The sequence below is a fragment of the Galleria mellonella genome, unplaced genomic scaffold (assembly GCF_026898425.1).
Source record: "Galleria mellonella isolate WM207_F2 unplaced genomic scaffold, CSIRO_AGI_GalMel_v1 utg63, whole genome shotgun sequence".
Classification (NCBI taxonomy): Eukaryota; Metazoa; Arthropoda; class Insecta; order Lepidoptera; family Pyralidae; genus Galleria; species Galleria mellonella.
This window is the reverse complement of record NW_026442130.1, coordinates 4,285,145-4,305,407: the sequence shown is the minus strand read 5'-3', so window position 1 is coordinate 4,305,407 and position 20,263 is coordinate 4,285,145. Positions and strand designations below refer to the sequence as shown.

The window sequence follows — 20,263 nt, the reverse complement described above, 5'->3', positions numbered from 1 at the left end:
TGTTAGCTCCAGGAAGTTCATTTGCTTTTAAGAAATTGGATTTAATTCAATCAAAGGCCTTGAGGATTATCTCTGGAGCAATGAAATCAAGTCCAATCAATGCTTTACAGCTCGAAGTCGGTGATCCACCTTTGGTTTTAAGAAGGCAATATTTATCTGATCGCTTCTTTTTTCGTTGTTTACAATTATCTGATCATCCGCTTATTCAAAAGTTATCTCAACTATATATCTTTATTTCGTCTTCATCTTATTGGAAACATAAAAAACCTCCATGTTTAATACAAAGTTATGAAAAATATAAATCCATAGAATCTCCCACTTTTACATCGTCCTGTTTTCCCATTTATAAATGCTCATATCAATCTTTAGTTTTATCTCCTAATATTAAATATGATTTTGGGTTATCAAAAAATGATTCAGAATTGAATGCCAAATTTATGTTTATAACTGACATTGAATGGAATGAATGGCACTACATCTTTACTGATGCATCAAAACCAGACAATAGCGGTTGTGTAGGTGTGGGTGTGTTTCATTCACAATTTAATATCGTTCAAAAAATTAAACTTCCACCGGAATCTTCAGTTTTTACCGGGGAATGCTATGGTATTTTAAAAGCTGTAGAATATATACTTTTAATGAAATTACATAAGGCAATAGTTTTCACTGACTCTATGAGCTCTTTGCAAGCTCTAGCCAAATATCCGTTTAAATCAAAACCAGTTTATCCCATTATTTGTGACATAAGACAAAGTCTTTATCTTTGCATGTTGAGAAGGTATTCCGTTTCTTTTGCCTGGTTACCAGGACACAGTGGTATTAGCGGCAATGACAAAGCTGACCTTATTGCAAGAGAGGCTGTAACTTGTGGTGATATGTATCCGTATCATAATTACTGTAGTGACCTAGCTTGTCTCCCAAAAATATATTTAAGGTATGCCTGGAAGGAATATTGGGAAAAAACAAGTACAATAAAAGGAAGATTTTATCGCCTTATACAACCCGATATTCCTTTCAAACCATGGTTTTGTAAATTAAAGCTTGGAAAGACCGCAACAACTATTATAACTCGTATGCGTCTAGGTCACGTATGCACACCTTCTCATTTATACAAGCTTGGTATTGTACAAAGTTCGTCGTGTAATTGCGGTGCTGAAGTGGCGGACTTGAATCATATATTCTTCTCATGTTCTAAATTTGACCACACCTCCCTTTTTAATCATCTCCGATCCATCCGTGTTCCATTCCCAACTTCTATTCTTACTCTACTTTCTTCCAATGATCCTATTATCTATAAAATACTATCTTCATATATATATGATAACAATATTAAGATTTAGTTATATTACATGAATACATTTATAGTTGCATCAATTGCTTTTCCTATATATTTATAAGTATATTCTCATATGTACAAGTATATCCTTCATATCCTATAAATATCCTAGACCTAATCCTTATCCTTTCTAAATTCGTTTGTGTTAGGTATTTTTATTACTATTATCGTTTCCCCGTTTTGTTCTTGGCAAAATACCCTAATATCGGGGTGAACGCCACATAAGAAGAAAAAAAAAAAAAAAAAAAAAATTCCAGATATATTCATGACAATGGACTAACTGACCTGCCTTTTCATTTTCGTCGGTCATCCCTCACTTGTGCTCCGTCAGCGTATACCATCAGCGCAGTCGGAGTTATCATTCCATTATCATCTATTAAAAAATCTACGCGTACGACACCGAACAAAGACGTGACAACAAGATATAGTATCAAATACAGACAATACAAAAAGTTTAAGTATATTTTTGCGGCGATTTCTATCAAATCACCTATTATGATACAAATTCTGCTAGTACATCACTATTTACGAATAGAATTTGTGTCGAGAACGTTACGCTCGAAGGACCTAAGGTTATAGAATGAAGGAATCACGTCACGGGAAAGGCCATTGTCTACTCTATTGTCTCTCGAGATATTAGAATCGAGGTCGGATAATGGAATTTATGAAAAGCCAATAATATTGTAATAAAACAAAAAGCGAAAAACACTATATTATATTTTTAAAAATTTCCATATGTATATATATATACACAAAAATGGATTCAAAGTTGTCTGAAGTAAATAAATAAATATATGTTGTTGTTGTGTTATGAAATTGAAGCCGAAATCTGATTTGTTGTCAAAAATCTCTTAGTATTTATATTATAAAAGCACCTCAATAGCTAAATCGCTTCGACGTAATTCGATTATTAAAATCCTATATAAGACTTAAAAATATATGGTGACGAAATAAATTTTTAGTAGACCATTAATAAACCAACAACAACCTAATATTTTTATAAGGGGGAAAGAGATTTTTTTTAATGAGTGATCATGGAATAGTAACCCCGTCTCTTCACCTATCATCACTCACTGGTGCTCTGCTACCGTATACCGATAACGCAGGCGAGGTTAAAATTCAATTATCATCAATTAAAAAGAAACATTTGTATAAATAATGCGCTTTTAAAATAGTTTTATTCTTATAGTTAATGATTTTCCCACAAACTATTATTTCGTTATATATTATTGTTATTTATTCGCATTTATGATATTTATTTATTTATTCATTAGTACTTACATGTATGAGTACAAGGCAGATTTTGTGCTAAAAGCATTCTCTCTCAGTCAATCTTAGGGAAGTGTCAGAATACTTGAATAATTGTTACTACTAATAATTGATATACAAATATACTAAAATTTACATATATAAAGAAATAATTATGGTAATAATATATATTTTTTATACCACTGAGGTGGCAAACAAGCATACGGCTCACCTGATGGTAAGTGGTTACCGTAGCCTATGAACACCTGCAATACCAGAGGTATTACGCGTGCGTTGCCGGCCCCGAAGAAACCTCTTTACCCCCCTTTTGAAGAACCCCATACTGTAGTCTTTTGGGAAAACCTCAGCAGGGAGCTCATTCCACAACCTGAGTGTTCTTGGGAGGAAACATCTCTGAAATAATTTATCTGTAATACCAATATTTGCTCAAATATTGGTATTACAGATAGTATATTATGAGATTATTACGCCTGCATATTTTACTATAAATGGCATGCGAATTTATTTTTAATATAAATACTAGTAAAATTCTATTATTATAATATCATATATCACAATGTCTTGATTGTAATAGACTATAAAAAAAAACAATTATTACATTAATATTTCTCTTGTCTCTTGTCTCATGGAAATACAACGCAGTCATTTATATAATAATATATAAATAACATATAAATATACTAACACATGTATAAGATATACCATATTATACACGAAAATGTGAATAATAAATATTTACTGCTTGGATAAAGTATAAAAGTAAACATAAACTTTTCTTAATGATTTGATATTATCAATGTTATATATACTTTCAAAGTTTCATTGACAAGAGATAAAATATTTAAACACGGTTAGCTGGCCGATTTCGTCACTCCACGCCCCATCTAGACGTATATGATCTTTTTTTTTGGTAACTGCGCAATATGATTTATACATATTTCATAACAATTTATTATAATCCTTATCTACATTTTTATATAAACTTATTTATAAATATATAAAAATACAATCAATATGAAAAAGGATTGGTAAAAAGCAAAAATGCAGAAATTATTCAAAAGGGTCCTTTGAGAATATTAAGTGGCCGCAAATTTTCTCGCTTCACATAATCTACGAGCCTTCTGGGTTTCGACAGCTGTTAAACTTTGGCCTTCAAATGGTCCCTTTTCAGTATAATTACTGCACAGATTATCGACCATCCAATATACAGTATGTAACATAATTTTATAAGCAATTTGTTGATGAAATATATTAGGTACAGACACAAGGGGATGAGGAAATTTAATTTTATTAAATTAATGTTAGATGTGGGAGTAATCCAATAATATCTACATATTGGATAAACCTGTATATAACTTATGTTTTTTAAAAGATGATATGTGACGCTAAGAATAAGGCGTTCAAAACATAACTGAAAAAAATATGTTTCAAACACAGTGATAATTTTTTTTCAATACTGAGCCAATCTATTCTTAGATTTGATCACATTTGGAAACGGTTGGATTACACAGTCAGTCCATGAAAAATAAAATAAAATTTTCGCCAAATATTCTATCGGATATAAATATGTGAGCTAGCAGGTACCAGGCGTATATAAATAGGTAGGTAATATATTTTCTATAAGCGATAAAACTACCTTTGTTTGAAGAGTATAAAGTACATTTCCACCTGAATACCACGCTTTCGTATCTCTAATGTCGACAATATATCTTAATTAGGATAATCAAACTAACTAAATCCACTTAAGATCATTGCTAATTTTATTAACGTATGTTGCTATTATACCAATAGCATATATTATCTGTGCCAATAGTATAATATGTAATTTTGAATGACAATCTGTATCATCTAAAATGGATTATCATTTTCATAACAGTATATTAGCCTTTAACTGTCCACTGTTTAACTGCCTCCCCTTGGGACGTTTTCCCAGTAACTACCACGCTTTTTTTTTTTTTTGGTGGATGAAAATGGTATGGTAACCCCGCCTGCGCTAACGGGATACGCTGGCGGAGCACCAGTGAAGGGTGATAGATGAGAATGAAAACAGGCCAGTTAGCCCATCATGATGAACTCATCAGGAATTAACCATGATAGTTTCCAGGGGGAACCGCGAGGAGGTCGACCTGGTTGGGTATATTGCTAGCAATGGGATTTTTACTCTCCATTACTAACAATCCCTTTCCCCCCAACTACCACGCTTGGCACTTGGCTTTGCGACCGCGGTTAAGCTTTGAAGATGTTTTAAGACCTCTTGCCCATCCCTCGCCCTCAGTTAGTCGCTTCTTACAATTCCCACGGGAAAGGAAAGGATGGCCTATTCTATGCCGGGATCATACGGCAAAATGATAATAAATGATATTTATCCAAGTGACACCAATGACCTTTTCAAAACCACGTTTCATCGTATAATAATATAACTGGGTCACGCGAATTGAATCCCGAGACACGTACAGTTTGGTAGTTATTGCATAAATATGGTCATACATCAAAATTTTAAAAAGTGGTACAGAATTTTTTTTTATACAACTTAGAATGGCAAATAAGCTAACAGCCCACCTGATGAAAAGTGGTAACCGTCGCCTATAGATATGAGCAGTACCATGGACATAACAGAGTATACTGTTTCGCCCATGATACCCCCCATGCGTTGCCATTCCTGAGGACTCAGGTGTTATTCCTCTGTGCCCTGTAAATTCACGCCATATCCCACCCTTCAAACCGAAACACAGCTATGCAAACACAACTGCTTCACGGTTGAAACACGAATGGAACAGAGGTACCTAAGCAATCGACTTTTGTACAAAGTCTCCCTCTCGATACATTAAGGTTGCCTGGAAGAGATCACTATTTAGCGATAAGGCCTCCCATTATTGCCTCTTTATCTTGCTTCTATGTTTTTTTTTTCTTATATAACTTCTGAAATTCTCCCTCTGTATTAAGTTTATGTAATCAAATTATTCATTTTGGTTGTGTACATAGATACCTATTGTTAATTGTATCATTCTTTGAAGGGAACAATAAAGAGTTTTCATTCATTCATTCACTCACTTCCGCTCGTCTAAGGAAAAAAATATTTCAAATTGGCCTAGACCTTGAATATCTCCCAAGATATTCTAGTTTAAAAACCAGACAATCTAGAAAGTCTATATAACACCATGTAACTCGTGACAACAATCTTAATTCGTTAAAGATAATTACTGTAATAGTACGTGTCGTCCTTTATCAGGTCGGTGGGTGTGCACAATGTGTTCAGGCCGTAGTCGGAGATCTTCAAAACGAAGCGTCCATCGATGAGACAGTTGGTAGAGCGGAGCTTGCCGTGCGCACCCAGCCCTCCGTGTAAGTAACACATGCCCTGTACATCGAATATTGTGTGTCATAGTGAAATATGAAGCTCTGAAATTCGTCTTCGAAACTAACCAGACATGTCACTAGATAATATGGAATATCTTAAGAGGTCTGCCGAGTGAATATTGCATTGTACAGTCCCTTCAAAACCAAAACTGTCGTTGTGTTTTGTATTATATTAATATTTTTACGTCTCAGAATAGAAATAAACTAAATATTTATTATTATTTCAGCCGTTAACTGTCCACTGCTCGACATAAGCCCTCCCCATAAAGGGAGTTTTGCCAGTAGCGACTAGGCGGGTAGACTTTTAGAGATGTTTTAAGAGAGACGCTGCTGCCCATCCCTCGCTCTCCCTTAGTCGCTTCTTACGACACCCACGGGAAAGGTACACGGCCAAAACTAAATATGGTCTACTAAAAATAGTAATAAATAGAAATAGTAACCATCGAACATTGATGTAAAAAACTATGATTCATATTCTCATAACAAATTTAAAAAAAAAAACATAAATCAAAATTTAATACGTAAAAATACAGATTAATCTGTAGTTATTATCCTTATTTTATTTGAATAATGGATGGAGCTATGGGGTAATAAACAAAGAAAAAAATATAATCGAATTAAGAATCTCCTTTTTCAATGTCAGTTGAAAATATGCTTGTTACCTTTTGTCGGTTTAACGGCTTAACCATTTGTTTCGAAATTTGCCAAATATGTAGTATTTAGGATAGAAAAGGACAAACGCTACTCTTTGCCTCTATTAGCCAAGATCATGCGTACATAGGTACAAATAGAGTTTTGAACATATAAGAAATAGTATACATATAATTATACAATATATGTATGTATATATATGTTATAAAATATAGAAAATTTGCTTATACAGAAGCATAAAAGCTTCACCTTGGATTTAATAAAATATATGCATTCTCAAGATCTTAGATCTTGGCTGGAGGAGAATAAATAATCAAATTTGCCGAGGTAAATGAGGCATGATAAGCAATATTTTCACGGTTGTATAAACGAACTGAGAAAGTAGCTAACGACTTCGAATATTTTATCTCTCACCAGGTATAAAAAAATACACAAAAGACAAAGGGATCGGTGAACTTTTTATAAATTGCTAAGTGATGAAATCATAGAAACGCTTCAAAGTGAATAAATCTTAAGTCAATGTCATAAAAATGATTTGATTGCAACCATTAGAACTAAATACAATTGCAGTTTTTAGTAATCGTTACTTGTGTGAGTTGTGTGTTTGTATATGTGTGTGGATCTTAACTACCACTTTACAGGGGATGCCTCTCTTCTAAAAACGAGGACACAGCCTACCTATCCACACTGTTCAATTAACTTGACAAAAAATATTATTTCGAACTTTACTTCTTTGCATTTCATATGCTACTACCTTAGTCATTTCTTAAAACATCGATAACATTACTAACTATAAAAAAAAAATATCAAAAAGGAGTAGTGAAACAACATAGAATAATTGACAAGCAATTTTCGTATACCTTTTTCGTGGCTTAACTGTTCATTTCTGAAAGACACTTTGTACATTAAAGTTTATTACTCAGCTCCCCTATAGACAGGTGTGGTTTAAAATTTTAAGAGACCAAAGGATATGGACAGTACCTATTACTACAAACAAAATAAGTTTAAGATCATAGAATAAACACAAAGTCGCAGGACCGTAGGTAGACCCAAGTTTAAGGTAGGGCAAAAGATTTTTTTGGTAGGGCAGAAGCCATAATTAAGTGACTTCGAAAAAGGGAATCTGTCTTATTTTCTTGGGGCCTATCATTTTAAGGTAGGGCATTTGGCCTTTTAAGATAAGACATTGCCCCACAATGCCCTCGCTCCCTAGCTACGGTCACGCAAAGTCGACACTACATGACACTAGTAAACTTTGTCACTCACCTGAACAATGTCGTGGACTAATGAAGTCCTGAAATTCCAGTCTAGTTGCAGCTCGTCATTTGCCAACACGTCCTTCAAAGAACCCTTAGGGCAATACTCGGTTAGCACGAATACCAGCGGGCAATCGACGCATGCGCCGATAAAACGGGCTGTGTTCTCGTGGGAGACATTCCGGGCCTATGGAAATTATTCTATAATAATCAATATAGTAATTAACATAACATGACCAGAAGATCCGGCAAAGAATAGGCCACCCCTCATAACTGGTTTATATATCGAATTTAATTTAAATATGTTTAGTAAGTTTTGCGTGAAAGAGTAACAAACATCCTTTCTACCCATCCTTACAACCATTCATATTTATAATATTAACAGGAATCTCTTCTAGTCATTGTATTACATTGACTAGAAGAGATCAGAGGGCCTACCATTAAATTGAAATTCCGAATTTTCGGGCTCAATTTCGTGTTTTTGTTCATAACGAAATTAATCTAGTTAATGAAGCTTAACATTTCGTTCGTCATAAATTTTAATATAAAAGTCGAGAAGAAACGATATTTTAGTATTATCAATATTTTTAAACGGTACATATCATGTGATTTTAATATTAGTGTTTCGTTCGATCCCGAAATTTCGGAAAATTCCTTTTTTTTTCATGGTAGACCCGCTGTTTTCAACCGACTTCAAAAGAAGGAGGTTTTCAATTAGGTTGTATTTTTTTTTTGTTTGTTACCTCATGACTCCGTCAGTTGTAAACTTATTTGAGAATTTTTTTTTTATTTGAAAGAATATACTTACAGATTGATCCTATAGAAATTTTATAATTTTGAATCAGTAGTTTAATTTTTAAATCAAAATAACTAGTTTTGGCAAAACGAAGTCGGTTTTTTTTGGGAACTCATGTTAATATAATTAACAAGATTTGCTACTTATACAGTTTTATACAATATCATGAGCAACTGTAATTATATCATAAATAATAAAAGTATACCTGTCTAATTTCCCAAAACAGCTTCTTATTGAGATCTAGTTTCTTCCTGTGTATCTTCTTGACGGCGACGCGGTTACCCTTGTAAAGGCCGACGGTAAAGGAAGACAGTGTGAATGAAGGTGTCCCCAGCGATGGCGTGCCGTTACTGTTTCGAGCATTCCAGCTGAGAGACAGCTAGAGGATGTAACAAGAAACGCAACATTGTTTATAATAAAACTAAAATTGAATCTCTCTTCTTGTTATTTTCACGTATAGACCACTGAACTGATTTAAAAAAAAATCTGGCAAGTGATAATATTTCTAAAATACGAAATCGTTTTTGATTATCCATATATTTAAAAATTTTGAGTTTTCGACTATACTTAGATAGATAGATAGATAGATAGATAGACAATTTATTTACATTACTTACAGCACACAAATTACAATAAAAAAAAACATACACGTAATACACAGCAAAAGAGACAAAAGAATAAAAATAAAAAAAGCACAAATAAAAAAAAAATACAAAAACAAAATACATAATCTAACAATCTCCTTTGTTAACATTCCTTCATGCGTGTGCCATAGTAACACAAAATGGTCACAGCTCAGTTTATTGCTTTGCCCTTAAAAGAGCAAAACACTGATATTCTGCTGTGGCCAAGAGTCAGTCGCGAAACTTTTCATTAAAAATTTACAATATAAAATAAAATATATATATATATATATATATATATATATATATATATATATATATATATATATATATATATAAAATAAACTGCATTGTATGTGTCCATTATATTTGCCTCCACTTCGATCTCAAAACCCCCTGATCGCATTTAAAGTTTATCTGTATTTTATATATCTAATATATAAATCTCTATTTAAGCTACGATTGACAGGGTAACACCATAAGGTATTATTTGTGCATTAAAGATTAAATAAATATGTTATAGGTTTTTTTATTTAATGACGCTACCAATATTCACTAGCGAGTTTCAGTGAGAGATAATAGATGATGATGAAGCAGGTCAGTCGACCTATCATAACAAATTCAACATTAAAACTAACGATATGGTTTCCAGGGAGAACCATGTGGAGGTCTACCTAATAGGGTATATTGTTTGCAATGGGATTGCTAATCTCCATTACTAACAATCCCTTCTTCCCCCCATAATATATTATAGTTACAACATACAATCCTGTTACGCGTTATCAATGTTATACGACTCTCGGACTTTACTGTCACTAATTAAAAGGTAAAGTGAGGCTTTTACGTTACATTTAATTTACACAAAGCTTAAAACATTTCCAGTAATTGGACCCGCTTACAATGACGTTTATTGCAGCGCTGGGGAATAATTTGATAATGCAATTTAAATAGATGGAATAATGTGTTAATTTAACATTGCAAAAAGCAGCATTCTCTTGTATTGTATTGTAAAATTTTTATTGAACATTGTTTGCATTGTACACATTAAAAAATCTTCAGTTCTACCAATTCAATCTAGTACTGAGTAATAATTTCATTATTTTTATATTTAAAACGCATTGATAGATATTTTATGATAAAATCGAAGTTATTAGCGATACGTTAAGCTTACGATAAGTTAAGATTACGATACGAAGAATTTACGGAAATTAACATCTTAGGATAGATATAAAGTGTAATTTTTAAAATTCAAACAACAAAAAAAAATTAAGCATCCCGTTTTAACTTGACAATTGAATATACCGAGTTCTTTTTTTATACCATTTAGAATGGCAAACAAGCTGACGGTCCAACTGATGGAAATTGGTAACCATCGCCTAAAAATATGAACAGTACCATGGATATAACAAAGTACGAGTATACATATTGCCTATGATACCCTTCATGCGGTACCATTTCTGAGAATAACGATATTATGCCTCTGTACCCTATAATTTCATTACAATATCGCACTCTTTAAACCGAAACACAGCCGTGCAAACACAACTGCTTCACGGCGAAAACACGAATTGAAATAGGGCAGAGGTGCCAAATCAGACGACTTTTGTTAATATGAAGGCTCGACATTTTTTGTCGTTCTTCGCCCCACGATTCTTTGGTGAAAATTTCACTTGTTCACTAGGAAAAGTCCATTATAAAGAAGCTGACGATTTCACCCCGCATATATTTGAATTTATGTATTTCCCGTTCGACCCCCAAGATGGGATGACGACCTCAAATGCATTGCAGGAAGTCAGTGAATACAGGTGGCTCAGAACCATTACCTATAGCAGTCTATAGAGGATGTACCTAGTCAATGGACAGATAACTGGTCTAATGTGATGATGGATGATATGATGATATTTGAATTTAAACTTCGAAATCGAGTATCAATTTGAATGATACAATGGATATAGAGAGCAAAATTTCACTCCATAAAAGAAAAATATAAAACATATCAAAATTAATATATGAAACCAAAATAATAAAATAGGTATCTACTCTAGTGAGCCTAAGTACCTAAATCCTATATATTTCAAAAAGAATTAACTTTCTAAACTGACGTAGATACAGCGTAATATATACAAAAAATATAGACGAATATTCTTGGAAGTAACTTAAAAATGAATAAAATACCAACGAGTCTCGCACGCGAGGAAAGGCTAGTCAGAGGCAATATTCGACTGTTACCGTTATAGTGAAAGCATAATACCTACTTGATATTCTTACATTTTTCTAGGAATATTAGAATCCAATGTGGCAAGGGACAAGCCTGCCGATCTCTCGAATTAAGTTAAATATAGTAACTATTTCGAAAACGGATCGCGTTTATGAAACTGAATAAATTTATTTATTTACCATTATTATTATTATTTTTAAAACTTTGTTCATTTTTTATCCGATTTTTATATATATTAATAACGAGGAATTAATGAACTCATTATGTTTTTGCCATTAGAGACGCTGTGACGCAAATCGCCAATCGCCCCTAAAAAAGACTTCCGAATGAATTCGAAACAATTATCGGAAACGACAATATATATATATATATATATATATATACATATATATATATATATATATATGTATTGCAGGTGTTCATAGGCTATAATAACCGGTCACCAGAAGGTTAGCCGTATGTTTGTTTATCACCTTAGTGGTATAGAAAAAATATCTAATGAGTATTAACATTTGCAAATAAACTCTATCAGACTTTTTTATTCGAAATATAAACAATGAATAAGTTCTACGCAAAATGTACTTAAGCTTAATAATTATTACGAAACAGAGTAGCTTAATATCCCTAGAGGAAACAATCTGCAGGAATTGACAAAAATAATAAATTGGCAAGCTCAAACAACGATATTATAAAGCACTTGTATATAATACTATTAAGGGGGGGGGGGGGGGGAAGGGGATTGTTAGTAATGCGGATTACCACGCCCATTGCGAACAATATACCCTTACAGGTCGACATCCCCGTGGTCCCCCCTGGAAAACATTGGAAACCACGATGAGCTAACCTGCCTTTTCATTCTCACTTATCATCCCTCATTGGTGTCCCGCTAACGTATACCGTAAGTGCAGGGTTACCATTCCATTATCATCCACAAAAAAAAAACTATTAAGAATAGAACCGACAACACAATATTTTAGTACAAAAGAGTTTAAAATATTAGTCTGGATAATTTAAAATCATTAAACATGGCCGATATTTTAACAAATATCTGTGTATCAAAATTTATTTACTAATATTACAAATGTCACATGACCAAATATGTGTAAAATAAACATAATTAATTGATTATTTTTATTTGAATAAAAAACAATTTTATTAATTTCCGTGTTTTCTATTAATTTACTACAATTTTACTATATTATAAGAGCAGTTTAGACAACAAACTTAGTGAAGTAAATCATTTAGGTCCTACTTTATACAAACAAATATTACGTAACTAGGTAATTTAATTAAAAATAATTGTTATTTTTTAATAAAAATAACAACTTGTTTTTTTTTGTTACATTTTATAAGATTTTCCTCAATACAAAAAGCGACATTATTTAAAAGGTATAAAGAATAACATTTTATAGCACTCGTGTGTTACTATCGGATCGTCTGTTCTCATTTAGAGACAAAACACGTGTCGTATCGTGAGTTCACGTATACTTTATAATGTACGATAATGAAATGATAACCCCGCCTGCGCTATCGGTATACACTGGCACAATGATTTCCAGAGGTTTTTTTTTTTTTATACAACTTAGAATGGCAAACAAGCTAATGGAAAGTGGTAACCGTTGCCAATAGATATGAGCAGTACCATGGACATAACAGGGTATACTGCTTCACCCATGATACCCCCATGCGTTGCCATTCCTGAGGACTCAGGTGTTATTCCTCTGTACCCTGTAAATTCACGCCATATCCCACCCTTCAAACCGAAACACAGCCATGCAAACACAACTGCTTCACGGTTGAAACACGAATGGGACAGAGGTACTCAAGCAAACGACAAGGATACTGGGCGGTGGACAACCTGACAGGGTATATTGCTAGCAATAGGGCTATGAACCCACATTACTAACAGTCATTTCCCTCCATTATCCTTAGGTCTTTCAAGCTTAGGACTGGTATCGATTATTGAACTACTGAGATTACCTTAACGACTTCGTTGATGCTGTGAAGAGCAGGACTCGCGCCCAGTCCGGTGCCCACCTCAACCAGTACCTCCTCGGGCCGCACTCTCCACGCCATATTGTTCAGCTCTGCATCGATGCGTGCCTGCCTTTGGTAACGGTCTTATTAGTAAACGCTTAATGGATATTCCAATATTATTAAAATATGGAAATCATGTTCTGATAATTATTGTGTGATGTGATTTCGAAGCGAACGGAATTAAAACTCGACCGATTATTTACTTTATTTTGTTTATAAACATACGTTTAGCATCTACATATGTTTAATTCCAGAATCATATTAAATATTATGTAAATATTTTTATAGAACTGGGAATGAGAAATCAGCAAAAAATCTAAGGAAAACTAATGAATATATTAAAATTAACTTAGAATCACATAATTAAATAATGCCTTTGCATTCGTGAGCAACATTTAACAATATATATACTCGTAAATACTAGGTGCTAATAATAAATTCAACATTTAACCTGAGAAAATTAGTTTATTTCAGTAAGAACTCTTAAAAATAAATTTTGTTAATACGCACAAAAAGCACAAGATATTTTGTATACATTTTGTATCCAAATAAAAAAAAAATCTAAAATAAATAATCGTATGGTACGTCTTTTTATTTAATCTGAAATAACATTTTCTTTTTATCCCATTCGACCATTAACCAAGAATTGGCACCTATTCATCATATCAGCCTTTGTCTGTTCACTGCTGAACACAAACCTCCCCTTGGGGGGTTTAGCCAATAGTTGCCATGCTTGGCATGTGGATGGATGCTGCTGTCCATCCCTCACCCTCCTTTAGTCGACTCTTACGACACCCATTGGAAAGGAAAGGGTGGCCTATTCTAAGCTAGGACCACACAGCAAAGGCACCTATTGGTTAAACGGAATTAGCTGATCTCTCAAAACACAGTATAAAGCCTACACATCTTCTATAAATAATATTTTTTAAAGCTTTAACAAACACCTATTCAATCCGCACTATGTTAGGTTTAAAGCTAGGTATAAATTTTAGATATACCTCCTACGCAATATTAAATCTGGGCGGTTTATACATATAATGTTACCTCTAAATGTAAAGATTTTAGATTAGATGTCGTTGATCTTAAAACAGAGAAGATTGGCTCCTAATATGATTAAATACGTAGATAGGATTCATCAACGCAGAGTAATTACTGGAGATAGTTTTAGAAGCAATTTCAATATAAATCCCTAACATTACAAGTTAAACAAAGAACGTACTAAATTCGGTATGTTTTTACAATGAAGTCGTAATAATTACAATACAGGTACACTCTATTACTAATTGATACTTTTTTTTGGATTGGTGAAAATGGAATGGTAGTAGCTTGTGCTAACGGGATACGCTGGCGGAGCACCAGTGAAGAGTGATAGATGAGAATGAAAACAGACCAGTTAGCCCATCATGATGAATTCATCAGGAATTAACCATGATAGTTTCCAGGGAGAACCGCGAGGAGGTCAACCTGGTCGGGTATATTGCTAGCAATGGGATTCTCAGTCTCCATCACTTACATTCCCCTTCCCCCCTACTAATTGATACTACTGTTGTACAACATAAATATTTACATAGTACCTAGTATATTTAATCTACAACAATAGTCTAATTATATGCAAATTACTTATAAAAAAAACAAAAAACTATACAAGAAACTTTTTGGTCTACTTATTGGATAGCAAACTATTACGAAAAAATATCTGCTATTCCATCAACGTATGTAAAAAAAACTTGATCTGTATACTTACTTATAGGCAACGCAAGCAGCTGTGACTGCGAACGTTAAAAATATCGCCAGCCCAATAAAACAATATATAATAACTGTCTGGGCCTCTGAGCAGCGTGAAAAAAAAAAACTTTTCATCAAGCAAACTGACTACTACAGGGGGCTTTCTAATCTAAACTTTGTCTAGGCTAGACTGTGGGGGAACTTAATTATTTGTGTTTTAATAACGAAGGAACGAAATCAAACTGAATGAGAAATTATAACAAGTTAAATGAAGAAACGCAATGTATTGGAAAAATAAAACATATTTTGGTAGTCTGTAGAAGAACTTGTAATTAATAAAGTTTGCATCGATATTCACAATAACAATAATATAATAACAATTCTATATATAATATAAAACAATAATAATAGAATATTATATAGCATAGTCTGTTATGTCCATGGTACTGCTCATGTCTATAGGCGACGGATACCACTTTCCATTAGGTGGGCCGTCAGCTTGTTTGCCATTCTAAGTTGTATAAAAAAAAAATTAAATCCATCTTTTCGTTTGTTTAAGTTAAAAATCTTTCATTCTTCTTAAAAGTACGTTGAACTTTATTTATTTTAATAAATAATTTTATTGATTATTTATTTTCTAGCGATTTATATATTTTTTTTTTATACTTCTAACCGTCAATCCATAAAAAAACTAAACTAACTAAACTGTTATATTTAAAAAGCATTATTTTCGAATACCGTATTTCGAATCCGCTGCCAACGGAATTCGTATTCGAAAATCTCCACTCGTTGTGACGACACAAACAGCATATATTTTTAACGATATACATGTGTTAGATAGCGCAAGTTAACACATGATGTGTTTTTCGACCTGGAAATTTGATTTCAGCCCCGTAACCGTCAGTAACAACGTAACCAGAGACAACAGTCGATAATTGAATTGAAATCATGAAAGCAAATTCATCTCAAACCATATCGGATTTAGTAGAAGTTGTCAATATAAGTGATAAAATGATACCGATTCATTTACTTTAAAATAGAAAGGTAAAAGACATAGAAAATAGACACTGTTTAAACTCACTGAATAAAATAAAATCACGTCGAAGCTTGAAGGGTCATACAAACGGAGTGTTAAATTAGGTCATTATTTATGAGGATAATTAGAGCCTATATGCCAATCAAAAATATTTGTAGTACTGATTAGAAACAGAGAATGCAACCAAAGTATGGAAGCAACTCTGAACAGTAGTATTTCCGAATAGATACAACGTGAAATCTTCTAGAAATGAGTATATTCCTTTCTAAATTGCCGGTAATACATCTGCAATTTCTTTAATGCTGCGAGTGCCTAAGGGCGACGGTTATCACTCACCATAAGGATAGCCGCACGCTCGTTTGCCCTAGTAGAGATAAAAGCTATGTTATACCACAAATGTCAACTGAATTAAAAGAAACTATTTGTAAATGTTTTGTCTATATCAGCATTATTCATAACACAGATAGTGTACTAAATTAAACATTCTTAAGACCTGCCACAACAATTACTGCAGAAGTGTAATGTATACGTATAATTAATGTTCCATCAAAATCTATTTAAACAATTTGATTTTTACACACTAGTAACTTTTTGTATTGTATTGTGTCAGCCGTTACTGTTTACTGCTGAACTTAGCCTGCTCTATAAGGGAGGTTTTGTCAGTAGTTGCCACGCTTAGCAGGCAGGTTGGAAACTCTTTTACTAAAAAGTAATTAAATTTTTACAAATGTAACTGGTACAATATTCTTTTACTGTACGAATGTAAACCAGTAAGAGAGTGCGCATGCATTTTATTTTAATGGTTTAATTTCAAAATGTCATACGGTCACGAAAGAGCCATAAGAACAACAACACTATAAAGTTAGTAAGTAACATTTACGATTGTCACGGCCAACATCGTGGGAATTTAATTTTTATCGCCGTTAGCAAGTTTATAATATTTATATTATGCTCTTACATATATTTAATCTATGATCGTATATTTCTATCTCATAAGACTGCAGCATTAGGTCATTTCATACAAAAACACCATAGTCACAACTACAGAAACAAGTAACGTATTCACATGTGACAATGTGTGCGTGTGTGATTAGGATTAACGCGGGAAAAAGCGTGCATTTTTTTTTTTACATCACAGGGGGCAAACGAGCATGCGGCTCACCTGATGGTAAGTGACCACCGCCGCCTTTCAATATATTGTAAGACATATATTGTATTCAATATATTGAGTAGAGTAGACTAGAGACATCTATTACAGTATGGTCGCTGACGCGTATTTCAGAAGACTCATCCTTCTATTATATGATTTATAACATTTTAATATGAAATATGATGTTCCTGACCTCGAACCATATCTACATATGGTCGACATAAATATCTTTTTCTCTTGCATTCATCTCTATTTATATTCATTCTAGTATTCAATTTCTTTCTAACCATAACGTCTGTCACATAATCCATCTATCTTATATCTTTCTCTATAATTTATTTATTAATTAAACACTTTATTAAACCTTTTATAGAATAATAAATACAGTTAATTTTAATGGGAAATGTTACAAAAGGCGGCCTTATCGCTAAACAATCTCTTACAGACAACCTTTGGGTAGAGGACATTGAGAAAAAAGACAAAGGGTAGGTAGCGCACTACTATATATCAATTAATATTAATTACAATTAATATTAATATTGGAGCGTCATAACTTACCTCCTTGGCACATGGGGTCTGTGCCCAGGAAACCACACCTGGGTGTGTCAGGCGGTGGACCCCTCCGACCACCAGGCCAGTGGATTGCCTTCCCCGCGACGGCCTTGTAGCTGCTGTTCAGACCGTGGTAAAATGCTACAACCTAAGGAAGCAGAGAGCACCTTTTTTACTAATCTTATCAGATGAAGCATATCTTTTTCTCTCCTTTTTTTTGCTTTAATTTTTTTTATGTAATGCAGATATTTGCTTTTGTAATTATTATTAGTAATTAAAGTGACAGCTGTACTCGGCTATAAATACTTGTATCAGATCTAATTTGTCTGTAAGAGATGGCTTTTAATGATAAGGCTGCCTTTTGTAAATGCACATTCTGTATAAATACTCCTTGTATACATCTCTATTGTGCGCAATAAAGAGTTTACTACTATTACTACTAATTTCGTAGAATTTTTTAATGTATTTTACATGTACTGTTAATGTGTCTTAATAAAGAAATAAATAAGTATTACGTCAGAAACTGCAATACACACTTTCACGGCTTATATTATTATAATCTCTTAGTAAATAAATCCTACTACTGTTATAAACGCGAAAGCTTGCGAAGATGGATAGATGTTTGTTACTCTTTCACGCAAAAACTACTGAACGGATTTGAATGAAATTTGGTACACAGATAGGTTATATCTAATATAAAATATTCTATATATTAGGATCGGTTAGGTACATTGTTTTGGCGCGGAAGAGGAACAAACATACATGTATCCTCACAAACTATTTATAATGAGTAATAATAGAATTAACAAGGGTAATCCGTGGAGTAAAGCTAGTTTTCAATAATTCTATCCTAGAACTCATGGAAGTTATGTAAAGTGTCGTAAGTTTCTCCATCGCTCCAATTATTTTAGTTTGTTATCGATGTTTTCCATCCAGAGAAAGTACAGATTTGAACTCACGACCTACCCCAAAGTTGGGGTAAGTACCACAAAGCCATGACACTTTCAAATAAAAAAAGAAAAGAAATTTGAGACCACTTTTATATATAATGTTTTTGAGTCAATAATTAATAATTCGAATACTATTCAATAGTCATGATATATAAATACACATAGCAGAAAGATTGCAATTTCAATAAAAAAACATATAATGGATTTACTACTGTAATCTTCTGGAGAAGACAATAAAGAGTAACCTCTGTCCCATTCGTGTTCCTACCGTGAAGCAGCTGTGTTTGCATGGCTGTGTTTTGGTTTGAAGGGTGGGATATGGCGTGAATTTACAGGGTACACAGGAATAACACCTGAGTCGTCAGGAATGGAAACGCGTGGTGGGTGTCATGGGCGAAACAGTATACTCTGTTATGTCCATGGTACTGCTCATGTCTATAACCGACGGTTACCACTTTCCATCAGGTGGACCGTCAGCTTGTTTGCCATTCTAATTTGTATAAAAAAAAAGTATCTATCTATCCATATTTCGTCATTCCACTGTCATTCTCATCCTGCCCTAGTAAGGTTATTCACCTATTCCCTTTTACCTACGTATTGTAGTGAAAATGAATACACTCGTAAATGATATTTTTGGTAAGTCGCCATAAATAGGTAGGTATTATTTCGTACGTTGTACCAGAGTCATATGAGAATGCCGTCTCGAACTTTCATATCACCAACTGAATAAGTCAAATACTGTAAATATACTCGTGGGTGTAAAGGAATAAGTATCAAAATTCTTTTTCACTCTCGCCGTAGCCCGCGCATTTGTCTGCGTGTGTTACGCCCCTCTTTCAACGTATTAATTCCCTGTCATAATAAAGTCACTATTTTTTTGCTAACTTATATGCAAATACAAATCTTAATTTTTTTATTACTAGTTTTTCTTCGCATCTTTGTTCGCATGGATTTTAAAAGTCTGTAACCACATACGTTTTATCTGTATGGCGTATCAAGATAACAGATTTTAAGTTAGACCTTCTGAGAACACAAATATGATAACTACATTCATTTTGGTACAGTATTTTTTGTGTGATGTCGGAACAAACAGTAGACAGACAAAAATTATTTCAATTATTGTTTTGATTTCTAATGCTCTTAACAAAACCCCTCATATCGTTTTTCTTAATTATAATTAAATTATATTAGTTAGATTTAGAATACTTATGGGTAGTTTCACTGTTTATTGTATTTTTTTTTATTATTATTAACATAAGGCCTTTTTTGAAATATCACCTTAAGGCGTATTTATAAAAAATAACTAT

General features: G+C 33.2%; 1 protein-coding gene across 1 annotated transcript in view; it reads right to left on the bottom strand.

Moving 5' to 3' along the window:
• Nucleotides 1-20,263, bottom strand: part of LOC113521806 (atrial natriuretic peptide receptor 1) — an 84,535-nt gene that overhangs the window by 22,323 nt on the left and 41,949 nt on the right. Inside the window, exons 10-15 of the mRNA XM_031909910.2 lie at nt 18,013-18,154; nt 15,288-15,372; nt 13,487-13,613; nt 8,871-9,044; nt 7,880-8,056; nt 5,807-5,963 (exon numbers count right to left, since the gene is read on the bottom strand). Of these exons, the coding sequence (XP_031765770.1) occupies nt 5,807-5,963; nt 7,880-8,056; nt 8,871-9,044; nt 13,487-13,613; nt 15,288-15,372; nt 18,013-18,154 (862 nt within the window). The remainder of the gene's footprint in view (nt 1-5,806; nt 5,964-7,879; nt 8,057-8,870; nt 9,045-13,486; nt 13,614-15,287; nt 15,373-18,012; nt 18,155-20,263) is intronic.